General features: G+C 32.9%; 1 protein-coding gene across 2 annotated transcripts; it reads left to right on the top strand.

The window, feature by feature from the left end:
* The first annotated feature begins 2,719 nt into the window (after positions 1-2,719).
* LOC132751278 (mpv17-like protein) lies at positions 2,720-13,827 on the top strand. 2 transcript variants are annotated; one of them, XM_060741447.1, is made up of 6 exons: positions 2,720-2,851; positions 6,213-6,425; positions 6,641-6,735; positions 9,244-9,314; positions 9,730-9,861; positions 13,353-13,827. In XM_060741447.1, exons 2-6 carry the CDS (start codon positions 6,217-6,219, stop codon positions 13,725-13,727), a joined length of 882 nt encoding a protein of 293 aa, XP_060597430.1. In that variant the 5' UTR covers positions 2,720-2,851; positions 6,213-6,216; the 3' UTR covers positions 13,728-13,827. The 2 variants fall into 2 exon arrangements, with proteins under 2 accessions (XP_060597430.1, XP_060597422.1); XM_060741439.1 differs by having other exon boundaries at positions 2,725-2,987.
* The last annotated feature ends 4,824 nt before the right edge of the window (positions 13,828-18,651 follow it).

The raw sequence follows: 18,651 nt of genomic DNA, 5'->3' as shown, positions 1-18,651 counted from the left end.
GAACCAAACAAAATAAATACGAAAAGAAAGTTACAAGTACAGTTTTTTACCAATCTCATTAAAATCATATTCTCACTGTCGCTCCACTACCCTTCATAGTGAAGAGTAACAGAGTGAAAACGATGATCTGATTTTAATGAGATTGATTTTTTGACATTTATATTGTAAATTTCACCAGTTTGAGCTTTACATTCATTTATTTATTATTCTTTGTATAAATTATTTTCTCTTTTTTTTGAAAGCGAATAATTGAAAACTCATTTATTCCATGGTATTGTTATGTTAGAAATTCTCTAACAGGGCAAAGAAACGTGTTTTGTGTATTTTATTATTGAAATTTAATATTAGTTGATTCTTGTAATTTTATTGTTATTTATTTTTGTTAATGATGTAAATTATGACAATGTTTGCAAACTTATGATAAAGTAGGAAAATATGTTTATGGTTTTTATCATGTTAGATATATACACACATGTACTGTTATTAGAAAAAAATTGTTGTTATAATGAATGCCCTACTATTTGTCAAAGGCCTGCATTACATTTGATAGATACAAAAAATTGAATATACTCTGCAAACTAGTGTTATGAAACTTTGGTGCATTTATCATTCAAGAAATGGATGGATTTCAAAAAAGAAGTGCTGATACTTTCATGTTGTATGCTTAGTAAAATACATTGTATATAAATAGATGTTAATAGCATTAACTCTAATTGTTTGTGGTAATAAAAAAGCTTTTGCTGCAAGTTTTGAGTTTGGCAAATCTGCAAGTCTGACAATACTCTATACTGCTAGTCTGCTGGCTTAGCTCATAAGGGAGAGCATTGGATTTAAGATCCAGGGGTTACTTGTTTGCTCCTCAGTCATGTGGAATTATCATTAGTAGTCGGTCACTTGCCTAAAACAGGTTCTTACTGGTTAATTATCTAAGAAAGCTGATTAGTTTGACTTATGGCAGAGATATGATCAAATTTTTGTTTAAAGCGATGTAAAATTCCTCACTCCTAAATAAAAAACCAGACAAACTAACAAAACTCTACTGCTGGTTAGATCTACTGCTGGTTAGATAGGCATTTTCATATTCTAAATTTCATGCATGTGCTTACAGCTTTGGTTTTTTACGGGCAGAAAAAATAAATGTAGAACTTATAATGTATGCAAAGGACAGCAGTACAATTCATCAGTGCACAAAAAAAAATCAGTTGTTTATTGTACAAGAATGGTTTTGAAAGAATGAAAACAAACTGTTAAAAAGCATTAACATATTTTTCATATGGATTAAATATGATTTTGTTACTATGGATTTTAATAGCAACAAATAAAAAATGAAAAGAATTAAAAATGGTTGTTGTTAATCTTTTAAATAGTTAATCTTGTATATGTATGCTATGTGAACGTAAAAGGTAATATGATAATGATCATTTCAAAGAAAAAGAAATTGATTAATCAAAAAGGAAGCTATTGTTGGTTTTGAGAAATCAAGTCTTAATACATTTGTCTTCAATAATCAGAAAAAGTTATCAAATAAATGATATGCTAAGTTCAGATAGCAAAATCTTAAGTGGTTCCTTAATTTATACTTCGATGTTCAAAGGTTTTGTATATCCAAGTAATGAAAAAATCATTAAACAATGAAATTGTCAGTGTTTGTAATATAAGAGGATTGAATACCAGTTTAAAATAAGTAAGTCAAATAAAGGGGCTTATGAGGACAAACATAAAAATTTCTACCTGAATTAGAATATGACAAATAAAATGCAGTGTGTTAATCGAATTTCATTCACTGTTACTTGCGCCAAATACAACTATAACTGAGGAATAGAGCTATAGTAGTTTGCAATATCAGAATATCTTATAAAGGGTAAATATGATAAATGGATGCTTAGTCTGTAATATGAGACTGATTATATAAATGTATACATGTGCATCCTTAGAAAATAGTACAACAGTTCTTCAGTTTATTTTCAGTATTAAACTTGTAGTCGTAGAACACACTTGTGTCTCTTATTTCTCATTAGAGTTCTACATTGCCTACTTGTGATAAACTCATATACAAAAGCACAATATAACTTTTTCAACCTGTCATTTTGTTGTTAAATGACGACTCAATTTACTTTTTGATAAGTAACATGATTATGTAACCAGTTGATAATTTGAAAAAAAAAATGTCTATGAGCCCGAGGCTCTAATATTACAGTATGTACAGATAATGAATATATCAGTAATTTAAAGGCTACTGGATAAGCTGTTTACTATGTAGGATGACACATTGTCTTTGATATTAATATATAATAAAAAAGTGTAATTATTTCATAATCATCTTTAAAATCACAATAATTAATTGACAAAAACTAAAGGCCTGCAAATTTATCCACCAACTGGTGTATTTTTCTTCATTTATTATAACCTGACAAAACTGGATGTAACCAGTTATACAGACAAACTTATGTAACTTTCTATAATTCTTGTTTGGTTGCCAAAGGTAGATTGTAGATCATAACGCAAAAATCCACAGGTAAGTAAACGTGATGTGCCGCACAGTAAACTTGTATATTTCTCTCTGCAATACGCAATCTGTCTTTAAATGGTATTTTAATGATACATTGCATTAGTATTGAAAGTTAGTAAATTTTTTAAGTTTTATTTGCGTATATATATTCACGCATTTACATGGATCTATTTCCCCTATATTTCTGGATTGCCGACTATTCGGTGTATTGCGTTTTGGACACGTGGGATTGCATGTAGTCATTTCAGTTACGAAACATAAACAGTAATGGCGGCCTCCATGTGCATCAAAATTACGTAAAATATTTTCAATGCTTGTGCAAAATACGAGTGGAAATTGAATGTGAGCATCATCTAAAGCTTTTGCCTACTATTTTCAGAGGAAAATGTCTGCAGCTATTTAATTCGATTCTGGAAGAATCACGGGGAGACCCTTGTGAAAAATATTCTTTCAAACGAATCAAACGGCTCAAAATTAGGTGAGATTTTGTTTATTTAAACACGACTATAAACATTAACAGCATTAAAATTACTGCAAGAGTGATATTAAAATGATGTAAATTAAAGCAACCATCAAATAAAAACATGATTGTTATGAATGGTTGATAAGTTTTGAGATTTTCATGTAGAAAATAGAGGTAGCTACAAATTATCTCCCCTTATTTATTTTAAATTATTGTTATAATGCTAGTTGTCATAAATTAACTACTCTGTACTCATAATGTAATCAAGGAATTTATTGCACATCTTTTTTTTGAGTCGCTTCAACAGTGTACTGGTAACAAATAGGATCTACTCCTCAAAAACTACTGCATCATTTCTGCATTTTCTGGTTCAATGAATTTTGTTAGAGTTATGGCTCATTAATGTTTTTGAATTTTTAATTTTTATCTGGGATACTCCTCTTATTTATGTCTAAAGTAATTTCAATGAAACTCTTCAGCATTGATCATTGTTTTGCCATGTTAATGATTTTTATGCCCCCACAATGTGGGAGCATATAGCGTTGCACTTCTCCGTCCGTCCGTCAATACGTCAGTCCGTCCGTCCGTCAGTCCGTCCGTCCCGAAATCTTGTGAACGCAACTCCTCTTAAACCGGATGGCAGATTTTGCTTAAACTTACAGGGATGAACAACCTTAATGTGTAGATGGTAGTAAAGGAAGGAATTTTTGCTGCGACCAAATTTAACAGAATTATGGCCCTTTGTTCATTTTTTCACTAGATACTATGTAGAAATTTTGTGAACGCAACTCCTCTTAAACTGGATGGCAGAATTTGCTTAAACTTACAGGGATGAACAACCTTTATGTGTAGATGGTAGTAAAGGAAGGATTTTTTGCTGCGACCAAATTTAACAGAATTATGGCCCTTTGTTGATTTTTTCACTATATACTATGTAGAAATTTTGTGAACGCAACTCCTCTTAAACCGGATGGCAGATTTTGCTTAAACTTACAGGGATGAACAACCTTAATGTGTAGATGGTAGTAAAGGAAGGAATTTTTGCTGCGACCAAATTTAACAGAATTATGGCCCTTTGTCCATTTTTTCACTAGATACTATGTAGAAATTTTGTGAATGCAACTCCTCTTAAACTGGATGGCAGAATTTGCTTAAACTTACAGGGATGAACAACCTTTATGTGTAGATGGTAGTAAAGGAAGGATTTTTTGCTGCGACCAAATTTAACAGAATTATGGCCCTTTGTTGATTTTTTCACTATATACTATGTAGAAATTTTGTGAACGCAACTCCTCTTAAACCGGATGGCAGATTTTGCTTAAACTTACAGGGATGAACAACCTTCAGGTGTAGATGGTAGTAAAGGAAGGAATTTTCGCTGCGACCAAATTTTACAGATTTATGGCCCTTTGTTGATTTTTTCACTATATACTATGTAGAAATTTTGTGAATGCAACTCCTCTTAAAACGGATAGCAGATTTTGCTTAAACTTCCAGGACTAAACAACCTTAATGTGTAGATGGTAATAAAGAAAGGAATTTTTGCTGCAACCAAATTTAACAGAATTATGGCCCTTTTTTGATTGTTTCATTATATACTATGTTTAAATTTTGTGAATGCAACTCCTCTTAAACCGGATGGCAGATTTTGCTTAAACTTCCAGGGATTAACAACCTTAATGTGTAGATGGTAGTAAAGGAAGGAATTTTTGCTGCGACCAAATTTAACAGAATTATGGCCCTTTGTTGATTTTTAGTTTTCAACTTGTGGCACATGTAGTCCAAAAAATATTTGACCTAGAGTCATAAGATTGACAGAACAGTGGCGTGTGGGGGCATCCGTGTCCTATGGACACATTTCTAGTTGTGTCTCCTGCTACACAGTATAGCTGCAACATTCAATTGGCAATCATGAGGAGACACATGTGATCATTTATTACTCTTGGTGCATTTTATTGTTTCTTTAAACAACATGAAAAATACTGTATGATATTAAGACAATATAGATGCAATCATCAGACCGACATGTCTTGAAGGGTTGATAAATTTTGTGATTTTCATGTTTAACTGTAGGAAAACTAAAAATTACAAATTTTCTCCATGATTTGCTAGATGTCATTTTATTGTGGAAAAACTAAAATTATCTCCCATGATTTAGAATGCTAGATGTCATTATATTATAAGCGCTTGGTACTCATAATTATTATGTCATTATATTATAAGTGCAGTCAATGAATTTAAGATTTTGAATTTACTAGCCCGAATTCCAGTTTTGAATTTATTCTACATATATTTAAGTAATTTTCTTAAAATTTTCACTGATCCGAACCATTTTTCACTAGCCATGGGCCACCGGGCAAGTGCTAAATTCAATGACTGTAAGTGATCTGCATTCATTATAATGAAATTAAGGAATTTATTTCCTCTCACAATCATTTTTTGATGGAAAAATTAAAAGGGTCAGCTCGGTCCTGTACTAACTTGGAACAGGTCAACTTGACCATATAATAAAAACCTATTCAGATATAGATTGTTTAGTTCATTGACTTTTAAAGGAGATTGTTTTAGGGCTTCGTTGACCCATATTATTTTTGACCTGCAGGCATGTCTAAGTCCTTGCCAGGTGTTCTTTGCTACTCTCAGGAAAGCTTAGAATTCACAAGATCATTTGACCTTTATAATTTTCATATTTCACTCTAGAATGTTTGGCAATTTGTTTAAAGCTATAATCATATAATGGGGGTCTGAATTTATCAGATTTGAATTATATTAAGTTTATTTAATTAAAAAAGTCCAACTGGCCTATAAGAAATGAAGTCTCTGTGGCCAGGTGACTTGTCTGAGACGCTGAATCGGTGCCTTGATTGGGATGAAACAGAATAGATTGGTAGTGTCCATCTATATGATCTGAAGTGTGATATTTTTATGTGCAGGACATCACTTGCTGCTCACTTCTGGGGGTTTCACCGTTTGAATCCCTTCATGAGTCTGGATTCTTTCATATAAGAAACTATCCAGCTAGTATTCGGAACATTTGTTGTTCTACTCTGGTGCCTGTGCAATCATGCCTAAAATAATGCACCAAGGTTCCTCCACCACTGAAACTGAAAAGTGGCCATACTACCTTTACAATTGTCAACGTGACTAAAACCAAAAAACAAAAAAAAGAAAAGAAAGAAAGAGAAGTAATTGTGTTATACCATGTATACATTGTAATATTCAATTTTATTTCTATTGTAGAAATATGATTTCAAAACTCATTGCCAAATACCCTGTGATCAAAACTATGAGTGCATATTTTTGTATCAACGTGGCTGCAGACTTCAATGAACAGGTGTTATTTAAAGGGCGCACAAGAGAAACATATGACCGTGGTAAAACTGCAAGAATTGCCGCCACTTGCACCTTCGTCACTTCACCCATAATGTTTGTTTGGATCCGATTTATAGATAAGTAAGTTTTAGTTTTGGATTTTTATCATCTTTCAAGATCTTTCAATTTAAATCAGTATTTACTATTATAACAATCAAAGTTAAGTTCTGAGTTTTCATTTTGAAGAAAAATATATTTCAATTCCTGTTCAAACAAGTGGTATAAATTTTAGTATAAGAGATGTTTGGCATGGCACTGTTTCTCATATACATTGTATAAATTAAACTATTTTCCAGGGCTATACCAGGCAAAGCTTTGTTATCTGTCATGAAAAAAGTGCTCTCTGATGCTTGTTTTTTCGCACCTTGTATCATCTCTACATTTTATATCAGTAAGTGAAACTTTCATTGTGTTGATTATTTTGTCTGTAATAATATAAGGGCTAATCACCTTAAGGTATTAGGACCCTAATGGGCACTATCAGGAACTAAAAAATTGACATCATAAGTCAGATGTATACCTTAAAGTACACCTGTATGCAAAATTTAAACAGAGTTTACCGTACGGAAATCAAGTTATGGCCACTTTTCTGAACTCAAGCTAGGATGTTATGAGGGCCCTTTTTTAGAAAGTAGGCACCTTTAAATACTCTGCAATAGCATTCTAATGAAAAATGTTTTCCCATTAATTCTTGGTAAGAAACAAATAGTACTATTCAGCTAACAATCCAAATAAGCAAAATTATGGTTTCTACTTAAAATTTATGAAATCTGTATAAAAATGTTACCCTACCCCACCCATTTTTACCACGTGTCTGACCATTTCTCTACTTAGGGAGCCTAATTTAAAAAATTCTTAAAATTTACCCAAATGAGTGCCTGTTTTCAAAGTTTCCCTAAATTTTTAAAAAAGTATATTGGTTGATCTTGTAAATTATGAAATACTAAAATTTTACCGTCTAGTTTTGATTATATTACACTTTGAAAATATCAGGTACCCTATTTATTACTAGATTTAGCATAATTTAGCCAATAAATACCTATGTAAATTAAAAAATCAAAATTAAACACTTTTTTCTTTCCAAATGGGACATGAGAGATACATAAATAATGTTAAAAGAAAAAAAGAAAGAAAAAAAAAAGTTGACCCTTCTGGGGATTGAACCCATGGCCCTCATTTTCAATGTAGTTAACAGTAGTTCTAGCCTATTTGAATACTCTTCAAAGCGGAGGTAATGTATTAGGGTGCTAATACCTTAAATAGTAATCACTCTGGATTTTGTGTGGTTCCTGCAGTGTTAATGTTAAGAATTGTCTTAGGTATAAAAAAAAATTGTGTTTGCATCCTTGGTAACAGTTTTAAGAAATTTACATTTAGTCAAAACTCTTTTCATTTACAGGAACTTCACTGAGGTGGACTGAATTTTTTTCCAAGATTTGTATACCATTATTTGATGTACCGGTCTGAATTGATAACTTGTGTGCACATTGTCAGATCATTCACTCTGACTTACATCTTTTTCTCAGAATGATAAATTTAACTTGCACATAATGATCCAAAAATAAAAGCACTACAATGCTTTGCACTGAAATCATACTAAGAATTGCATCAAATATCGATTTTCAAGTTAATTCTTAGTACATTTCTTTGTAATTAATTGCAAATTTTTCCATTTAATGTTTTTCACTAGCTATATACATGTATAAACATTTTAGATTTTTTTGGTCATAACCTCAGTATAGCTTAGACTGTATTGTCATAATTGCACAATGAAAATGATTTTTGAAAAACTGTGTGAGTGAATGATAAGAAATTTTTTCATTAAGACCTACATCAAATATTTTAAAAAGCCACATAACCGTCATTTGTGTTCCTTTAAATATGAATTATAACTTTTGATGCTGAGAAAAGCTTAAATTTTATATGAATTTGTGATTTTTAGCTCGACTTTTCTATGAAAAGGGGAGCTATCCTACTCGCCCCGGCGTCGGCGTCGGCGTCACACCTTGGTTAAGTTTTTCGTACCACCCCACTTTATTTCAGAAGTATTACAAGTATGGCTTTGAAACTTACCATACTTGTTCACCATCATAACCTCCATCTACAGACAAGAGTACATAACTCTGTCAAGGTTTTTGACAGAATTATGGCCCTTTTTTGACTTAGAAAGTGTATTGAGCTTGGTTAAGTTTTTTGTACCACCTCACTTTATTTCAAAACCATTGGAGGTATTGCTTTGAAACTGACCATACTTGGTTTACCATCACGACCTTCATCAACAGACAAGAGGACATAACTCTGTCAAGGTTTTTGACAGAATTATGCCCCTTTTTGACTTAGAAAATACATTGAATATGGGTAAAATCCACTTATTGCCTTAACCCTTTGAGATATTGCTTTGAAACTTTTTAATGCTATTTCACATCATTACCCCCATCTGTACGCAAGAGAAGGTAACTCTGTCAAGGATTTGTTTTAAAAATTAAGGCCTTTTATCGACTTAGAATCTTGGTTAAGTTTTTAGTACCAGTCCACTTTTTGACTGAACTGTTTGAGATATTAATTTGAAAGTTGGAATACTTGTTTACAATCATGATTCCCAAACATGTCCAGGAGAAGGTAATTCTGTCAAAGATTTTATTTGAATTATGGCCATTGTTCACTTTAAAAATACAGAGATTCTTGTATTGCCTTTTACTGCAAAAACTTTTTTTATTGGCAAGCAATAAAAAAGTCGAGCGCGCTGTCTTACGGACAGCTCTTGTTTTATTCTCTGTCAAGTACCAGTAAATGTTTAGAAATATTGAATAGTTTGATGTAACTGATTATGATTTAAGCATCATAGATTTTTATGTTAATGATAATATATAGATTATTATGATTTTTTCCTTCTTTTCAGCAACAAATATATTGGAAGGCAAAAAAGATCTTACAGAAGAATGGAAACAGAAATTTTATCCAACTTGGACAGTAAGTAAATTTTTTTTTAAATAACAATTCACTGAGGACATGCCTTTCAAAACTTCAAGGAATTACATTAAAAACAAACGAAACTGTTGTTAGAATGCAAAAATATTTAAAACAGAAAATTTCTTCATAAAGAGCTATAAAGGGGGATAAATCATGTTTAACATATTATTCATCTGACGTATGCAAATAAATACATGTATTTCATGGCTAAGAATGACTAATTTCATAATTAAGTGTAATATACTTATATAGTCTTTCAATCACAGCAATTATATTACTTTCTTAGGCTTATAAGGTAAAAATAATCATTACAATCAATTCCCCAAGCTGTAAGATTCACTCACACACAGTGAAATCATCTTTTCAATTTTTCTATCTGAGTTGTGTAAAGAATTTACCACCTTTTAATTTTCAGACTGGACTTTGCTACTGGCCTTTTGTACAGACTGTGAATTTTGCTTTAATTCCAATGAAATATAAAACTTGCCTTTATATGCCAACAGCTTCTTTCATCTGGATGAACTATCTTTGTTATATGAAAGACAAGGTATTGTTCTACATACTTTCAGTACCTTGTATTATTTGTTGTGTGTGAAAAAATTAAGTCATAGTCAATCAGACTTTTTATGCCAAATCATGGCAACAGTGATATAAGCAAAATCAAAATCTCACTTTGCATCTTAATAACACACTTTAATTGCTTATGGCATTAAAACAGACGTACACAATCAGACTACAGGCATATTTTATTGTGTCGCCTTGAAAAAGGCAATATATAGGGGTTACTTTTGTCGTCATTGTCGGCGTCCCCTTAAGCTTGTCCGGAGCATAACTCAGTCATTATAAGTCGAATTGACTTCAAACTTGGTATGCATGCTTCTTACAATGACCTGAAGTGCAGTGCACAAGAATCGGTACTCTGCACTTCTTATTTTTTGAGTTATTGCCCTTTGTTAATTTTCATACTTTATTTTTGTCCAGGCTATTTCTCCTATAGTATCAAATCTATGGACTTGAAACTTCATAGGATGATAGATCTCATTAAGAAGAAGTGCAGTGCACAAGAACTGGTACTCTGCATTTCTTATTTTTAGCTCACCTGTCACAAAGTGACAGGGTGAGCTTTTGTGATCGCTTTTCGTCCGTCGTCCGTCCGTCCGTCGTCCGTCCGTCGTCCGTCCGTCCGTCCGTAAACTTTTACTTTAAATGACATCTCCTCATAAACCACTAAGCCAATTTCATCCAAACTTCACAGGAATGTTCCTTTGGTGGTCACCTTTAAAAATTGTTCAAAGAATTTAATTCCATGCAGAACTCTGGTTGCCATGGCAACCGAAAGAAAAAACTTTAAATATCTTCTTTTAAAAAACCATAAGAGCTAGAGCTTAGATATTTGGCATGAAACATCTTCTAGTGAGTGTCTACCAAGTTTGTTCAAATAAAAGCCCTGGGGTCAAAATTGGCCCCGCCCCGGGGGGTCATTGATTTTCCCTATATGCATATAGTAAAAACTTAAAAATCTTCTTTTAAAGAACCCAAAGAGCTAGAGCTAAGATATTTAGCATGAAACATGTTCTAATGGGTGTCTACCAAGTTTGTTCAAATAAAAGCCCTGGGGTCAAAATTGGCCCCGCCCCGGGGGTCATTGATTTTCCCTTTATGCATATAGTAAAAACTTAAAAAAATCTTCTTTTAAAGAACTCAAAGAGCTAGAGCTTAGATATTTGGCATGAAACATCTTCTAGTGAGTGTCTACCAAGTTTGTTCAAATAAAAGCCCTGGGGTCAAAATTGGCCCCGCCCCGGGGGGTCATTGATTTTCCCTATATGCATATAGTAAAAACTTAAAAAATCTTCTTTTAAAGAACCCAAAGAGCTAGAGCTAAGATATTTAGCATGAAACATGTTCTAATGGGTGTCTACCAAGTTTGTTCAAATAAAAGCCCTGGGGTCAAAATTGGCCCCGCCCGGGGGTCATTGATTTTCCCTATATGCATATAGTAAAAACTTAAAAATCTTCTTTTAAAGAACTCAAAGAGCTAGAACTTAGATATTTGGCATGAAACATCTTCTAGTGTGTGTCTACCAAGTTTGTTCAAATAAAAGCCCTTGGGTCAAAATTGGCCCAGCCCCGGGGGGTCATTGATTTTCCCTATATGCATATAGTAAAAACTTAAAAAATCTTCTTTTAAAGGACCCAAAGAGCTAGAGCTAAGATATTTAGCATGAAACATGTTCTAATGGGTGTCTACCAAGTTTGTGCAAATAAAAGCCCTGGGGTCAAAATTGGCCCCGTCCCGGGGGGTCATTGATTTTCCCTATATGCATATAGTAAAAACTTAAAAATCTTCTTTTAAAAAACTCAAAGAGCTAGGGCTAAGATATTGAGCATCAAACATGTTCTAATAGGTGTCTACCAAGTTTGTTCAAATACAAGCCCAGGGGTCAAAATTGGCCCCGCCCCGGGGGTCATTGATTTTCTTTATATGTGTTTAGCAAAAACTTTAAATCTTCTTTGAAAAAACTTAAATAGTTAGAGTTTAGATATTAAGCATGAAACATCTTCTAGTAAGTGTCTACAAAGTTTGTTCAAATAAAAGCCCTGGGGTCAAAACTGGCCCGGCCCCAGGGGTGTCATTGTTTTTAACTATATGTGTATAGTAAAAACTTTAAAAAAATCTTGTTTTAAAAAGCCCAATGAGCTAGAGCTTAAATGTTTAGCATGAAACATCTTCTTATGGGTGTCTACCAAGTTTGTGCAAATAAAAGCCCTTGGGTTAAATTGGCCCTGCAAGGTTGGGGGGGGCCTATATACAGGTGAGCGACCTCAGGGCCATCATGGCCCTCTTGTTGAGTTATTGCCCTTTGTTAATTTTCATACTTTATTTTTGTCCGGGCCATTTCTCCTAAAGTATAAAAGCTATGGACTTGAAACTTCATAGGATGATAGATCTCATTAAGGAGAAGTGCAGTGCACAAGAACTAGTACTCTGCATTTCTTATTTTTTGAGTTATTGCCCTTTGTTTATTTTCATACTTTATTTTTGTCGAGGCCATTCTCCTTAAGTATAAAAGCTATGGACATGAAACTTCGTAGGATGATAGATCTCATTAAGAAGAAGTGCAGTGCCCAAGAACTGGGACTCTGCATTTCTTATTTTTTGAGTTATTGCCCTTGTTAATTTTCAAACTTTATTTTTGTCCAGGCCATTTCTCATAAATTATAAAAGCTTTAGACTTGAAACTTAGTAGGATGATAGATCTTATTGATAAGAATTGCAATGCACAGAAACTGCTGCTCTGCATTTCTTGTTTTTTGAGCTATTGCCCTTTGTTGATTTTCAAATATCGTTTTTTGTCCTGGCCATTTCTCCTAAACAATATTGTTCACAAGGCGACACATCCGACTCGGGGAGTTCTAGTTTGTTTAAAACCTAGCTTGTGTCAGTGTTAAAAGACATTAGCCAAACTTGGGCAATTATTACAGTAAGGCCTATTATATCGCCAAGCTTGTGGCAATGAAAACCAATTAAAATTAATACAACAAGGCTGGTTGGAATATTACCGGAATTGTGCCATCATTATATAGCTTGGCTTGTGGCAGTGATAACAGACTTATTCCATTGGTAAAGAGTAATATTTGTTGCTGTCATAACAAACTAATGCAAATTGTATAAAGCAAGGCTTGTGGCAACAATAATATACCTAGGATATCAGTATTGAGTGAGGCAAGTCTGCACATTTGTGCATGTAGATCAGTACTCATACTTTATGTATTTGCATTTTGATTCTGAAACCCAGAAAAAACAACCTTTTTTTTAACTGTTCAAAATTAAAACATTTTCCTTAATCTGAATTTAACTATACTACTTCAATGACATTTCCTATTTAGTTAAGCCTTTTTATTACATATTGTTTTATAACTGAAACAACTTGAAATGTAATAATCATGATGCTATGTTAAAGTCTTAAAAATAACTTGTCTGTAATATTTCTTTAAACTTCCTTAAATTTCTGATTTTTTCTTCTCACTTTTCAGAAAGTTATTCATGAAAACGAAGAGAAAGAAGAAAGTTCTATGCAACATACATGTAACAGTCCAGTGTCAAACAACTTGATGCCAGTTTTCCAAGATTCAGCAATAACTAACATTCCATTATCACTGACTGTTGTTCAAAACAAATATATTTATGTGAACTTGTCAGACTCCATGTGTTCAGAAAAGAGTGGCATTACTGAAAATGCTTCTATAGACTCATGTTCACAAAATTGTACCCTACAACCTTCAAATCCCCAAACTTCACAGCCGTCAGAAAATGGTGCCTCTTGTAATACTGATATTGGAGTCAAGTCTGGATTGATGTTTCAGTCACCAGACATTTTTACAATGGGAGTTATTCTTTGCCCTCATTGAAGAAAAGTTTTTAAATCATATATTTAATTTTTATTGGAGGATTGTTCTGACTATTTGCCATGTGCCAAAGATTTGTATTTAAATAAAATTCTTAACATTATTTGTGTTTTTAGTTTCTATATGACTTTAAGAGGTAAAATCCTGACATCTGGACAGGGAAGAATTGTGTATATAATATGTAAATCATCTTATAACATAAAGAGAAAATTTAAAGGATGATTTACAAAGCTGCATAGTACAATCATGTTGTAGTATAAACATATTTAAAGATCCTGTTACTCAATTTTTATGCTCCCCGGAAAATTTCGGGGGAGCATATAGTCGTCGCCTTGTCCGTCCGTCCGTTGTCTTGTCCGGAGCGTAACTTGAAAACCCTTGGAGATAATTTGTTGAAACTTCATACAGTGGTAGAGGGCATTGAGGGGTAGTGCAGTGTCAAAGAACCATAACTCTATTTTGCCCCGTTTTTGAATAATCTCCCCTTATAGAAAAATCTTGTCTGGGGCATAACTCTAAAACTATAAGAGATATCAACATGAAACTTTGTAGGTGAATAGATCTCAATGGGTAGATGTGCAGTGCATAAGAACAATAACTCTTTTTTTTCCTAATTTTGGAGTTATTGCCCTTTGTTAATTTTAACACTTTGAACTTTGTCCAGAACATAACTCTAAAACTATAAGAGATATCAAGATGAAACATTGTAGGTAGATAGATCTCATTGAGTAGAGGTGCAGTGCAAAAGAACCATAACTCTGTTAAGCCTCATTTTTGAATTATCTCCCCTTTTAGAAAAATCTTGTCCAGGACATAGCTGTAAAACTATAAGAGATATCAACATGAAACTTTGTAGGTAGATGTATCTCAATGGGTAGATGTGCAGTGCACAAGAACCATAACTTTGCCTTGCCTAATTCTGGAGTTATTGCCCTTTGTTTATTTTTACTTTTTGAAGTTGTCCAGGACATAACTCAGAAATCATAAGAGATATGATCAAGAAACTTTGTAGGTTGATAGATCACATTGATTAGAAGTGCAGTGCAAAGAACAGTAACTCTGCCTTGCCTAATTTTGGAATTATTGCACTTTGAACTTTTTTCAGGGACATAACTCTGAAACTACAAGAGATGTACTTTCCTGTGTCCAAAACCTATTCGGGGAGCATCACCCAGCTCAAACCAGGCTCTTGTTTGTGGTTTTATATCCTGAATATAATGCTCAAATGAATATTTATCAATATTGTAAGTTCCAAAAAGCATATTGGTAAAGATATTGCTGAATTTACATTTCATGTTAAAGGGAGGTAATTAGAAATTTATTTTTTCTATTAAGTCCAAGTCAAATTTTTCAATAAGAAATGGAGGCATATATTTTAATGATTACATATAATGTGAACAAATATTTGCAGTACATATTTTTACATATTCTACTATGTTTGAAAATTGTTTTAGAATCATAATTATATACACATATAAAATTTCACTTGAGTGTGGTAACAACATTAATTACATACAACACAGGATCAAATTTGAAGGAAATTCTTGCTTCCTTGAAATGACCAGTACTGGTGTCATGTGAGGACCAAAGTGTTGATAGGCAGACACCTTAACCACGAGTTCTCTGAACATAATGAAAGAATTTTATAACCTGCTTAGAGATCTTTTTAGAAGTTAAGTATAATTGAATTTGTAAAATAATTTTAGAAAAATATGATTTTACAAATATATTGTGTTTTATTCAGTAAACTTATTTAGAAAAATGGGATTTTTTAAGATGCATGGAAATTTCATGTTTGTATTGAAAATAAAAGTAGACCCTAATATTAAGCATAAACACACTCCAGGCCATAGCTGACCACACAATGGACATCAAAATTGACTTTAAAATCATACATTAGAAACTTCTTTTTTGTAAGAAGGTAAAAATGATTTGAAGTGCAATATCAGTACAGTAAGTAAGGAGAATGAATTCATGTAATACAGTAAATTTGCTCACTGCAAAATTGCTAATACATTTTTAAAAGCCTGCTTCTTCATAAGATGACTAGCTGGCAAGTAGATGAGCATTTTGTTTGTAAGAGTGACAATAAGTTGAAGATTATTTTGGTGTACACTGTTTCTTTTTCAAATAAATTTGTTATTTTTAGGGAAATTATCCCTCTAAAAGAAGTTTTGAAATAGAAGATATGCATTTAAATTGTGGCCATTACATGAAAAATTTCATAAAATACGTTATGGATTCATTTGGTCAAATTTGATTGAAATCTATATGCTATTTAGATAGAATATAATACAATAGCAAAATTGGCTATTCAGTCTTTAAAACTAGGTCACTGGGAGTGAATGTAAAGAAAACAAGATGGCCCTAAATCGCTCACCTGAACCATCAAACTCATCCGAGCAATTACCTAGACAAGCATCCTGACCAAGTTTCATGACAGTTGAGACAAAATTGTGACCACTACAGTTTTAACAAGGTTTTTCCATATTTTAGCAGTGTGACCTAGTTTTTGACCCCAGGTGACCCATATTCGAACTTGATCTTAAAATCATCAAACCAAACTTTCAGACCAATTTCCAGGATATTCGGATAGTAGCCACTAGAGTGTGAACAAGATTTTTTTCTTTTTTTAGCTCCTGTGACCTAGTTTTTCATCCGAGCTGACCCATGTTCAAACTCATCTGAGCAATTACCTAGACAAGCATCTTAACAAAGTTTGGTGACGATTGAGTAAAAATGTGACCTCTAGAGTTTAAAGAAGATGTTTCCATATTTGAGCAGTGTGACATAGTTTATGACCCCAGGGGACACATATTCGAATTTGATCTTAAAATCATCAAACCAAACTTTCAGACCAATTTCCAGGATATTTGGATCAAAACAGTAGCTACTAGAGTGTTAACAAGATTTTTCTATTTTTTAGCTCCCGTGACCTAGTTTTTCATCTGAGATGACCAATGTTCGAACTCATCAAAGCAATTACCTAGACAAGCATTCTGACAAAGTTTGATTATGATTGAGGCAAAAATGTGACCACTAGAGTGTTCACAAGGTTTTTCCATATTTGGGCAGTCTGACCTAGTTTTTGACCCCAGGTGATCCATATTCGACCTTGACCTAGAAATCATCAAAACAAACCTTCAGACAAATTACCAGGATAATTGGATCAAAACAGTAGCCACTAGAGTGTTAACAAGATTTTTCTATTTTAAGCTCCTGTGACCTAGTTTTTCATCCGAGATGACCAATGTTCGAACTCATCTGAGCAATTACCTAGACAAGCATCCTGCTAAAGTTTGATGATGATTAAGTCAAAAATGTGACCGCTAGAGCGTTAACGAACAAATGTGGACGGACGACGGACATTCAAAGATCGTAAAAGCTCATCCTGAGCAAGCTGAGCAAATCACAGTATTTTTTATATGCTACAATCCTGTCCCAATACGATAGCAAGTTAAACAAAATGTTGCATTTGATAAAAGAAAGGAAAAGTTTAAAAATGAACAATTTTAGGTAAAATAGAACTAGGTCACTTGGATAGATCCTGCGAAATTTTTACACAAATGATGTCAATCAAATGTTTACTGACAAATTTGGTATGAATTCTTACGTAGATATATATACATATGTATGCATGTAAGTACTATGAATGTTAAAGGCCACGCTAAAAAACGATAAAAATAATGACTAATGATATCAAAGGTCAGCATTAGTTTTGAAACAATGTAGGACGACAGTTATTACTGAGAGTCTAAAAGATGAACATCTCAAAACTGAGCATGGTCATTTCAGATCAAAGATTAGTTCTATAAAACCCTTGTTAAATTTATATTTTATTGGTTATGAATTTGGCCTGATATTAAAGAAGGCATTGTCAGTTATAAATATGATATACTAGTATATGAGATAGAATCAAGCTTTTCTTGCATGGAAAAGACGATAACACTTTGGCCAATCATAATAAAGCAACAACAGGATAGACCTGTATTCCAGGGGTTTCAGAATTTGCTCTTTTGTCAAGAAACTTATAAAATATGGCTAGATCCTTAGAAAACGTGTAAAGTATGATCAAAGAAGACTATTCCATGAATTATACAAAGCAGGTAATGTTGTAAATCTCTAAGTTGACTGTTGATGCAACTTTGCCAGATAAGATTTATTTCATTTAATGCCATGTTCAATTTTTCAAAAGTCGTTGTCTTAGCCAGACACTTATATTACAGAAAAAATAATTTATATGACTCTGTGTCTCAGCAGTATGCCTGACTAGTAGTATAGTTTGGTTTTAAACGTATTAAGATGAGCTCAATGGTGAAACAAGTTCTTACAACTTATATTCATCACTTTCGATGCCGCTTCATGGAAAGTGGTGGGTTTGCAGTATTAGTCTTACTCCCAGTGTTTCTGAATTATTTTATCTCTTATCATCTTGTTTCACTATTAACATTTTAACCATGACTATATAGAATACATTTTCAGTCTCACCATCCTAGCATGTTTATAATGCTTGGACTTTTCTTTCTTTAGCTTTTCTTTTCACCTTTTACTAACAATCCGACGTGCACTGAATTCCTGCCTTTAACACTCGTAAGAGGGGTTGGCAGTATCCAGAGATAGATAGACAAGATTACAAGATTTTTTATACAATACTGTCAGTACATAAGAACATGTGACATAAAATACAAAATTGTGAACATGTAACAACCGGAACACAGAAAAATACACATAATCACTGGAGAATAATTGACAATTATATTGTATCCGTTAAATACTAAATTCTTAATAATAATCGAAATTTATGCTTCTTTAACAAAATTTTCTAGGAGACTACAGTAATGATGCAAGATTACACTTATTATTTGCATGTTGTAATTTTATCTTGACAAAACAAAGCAAGGTTTTTTTTAAAGAAAAATGTGATTTG

The sequence above is a fragment of the Ruditapes philippinarum genome, unplaced genomic scaffold (genome assembly GCF_026571515.1).
Source record: "Ruditapes philippinarum isolate M1 unplaced genomic scaffold, ASM2657151v2 ctg247_1_1_1_1, whole genome shotgun sequence".
NCBI lineage: Eukaryota > Metazoa > Mollusca > Bivalvia > Venerida > Veneridae > Ruditapes > Ruditapes philippinarum.
The sequence above is the reverse complement of the archived record's forward strand: the minus strand, read 5'-3'. Positions and strand labels throughout refer to the sequence as shown.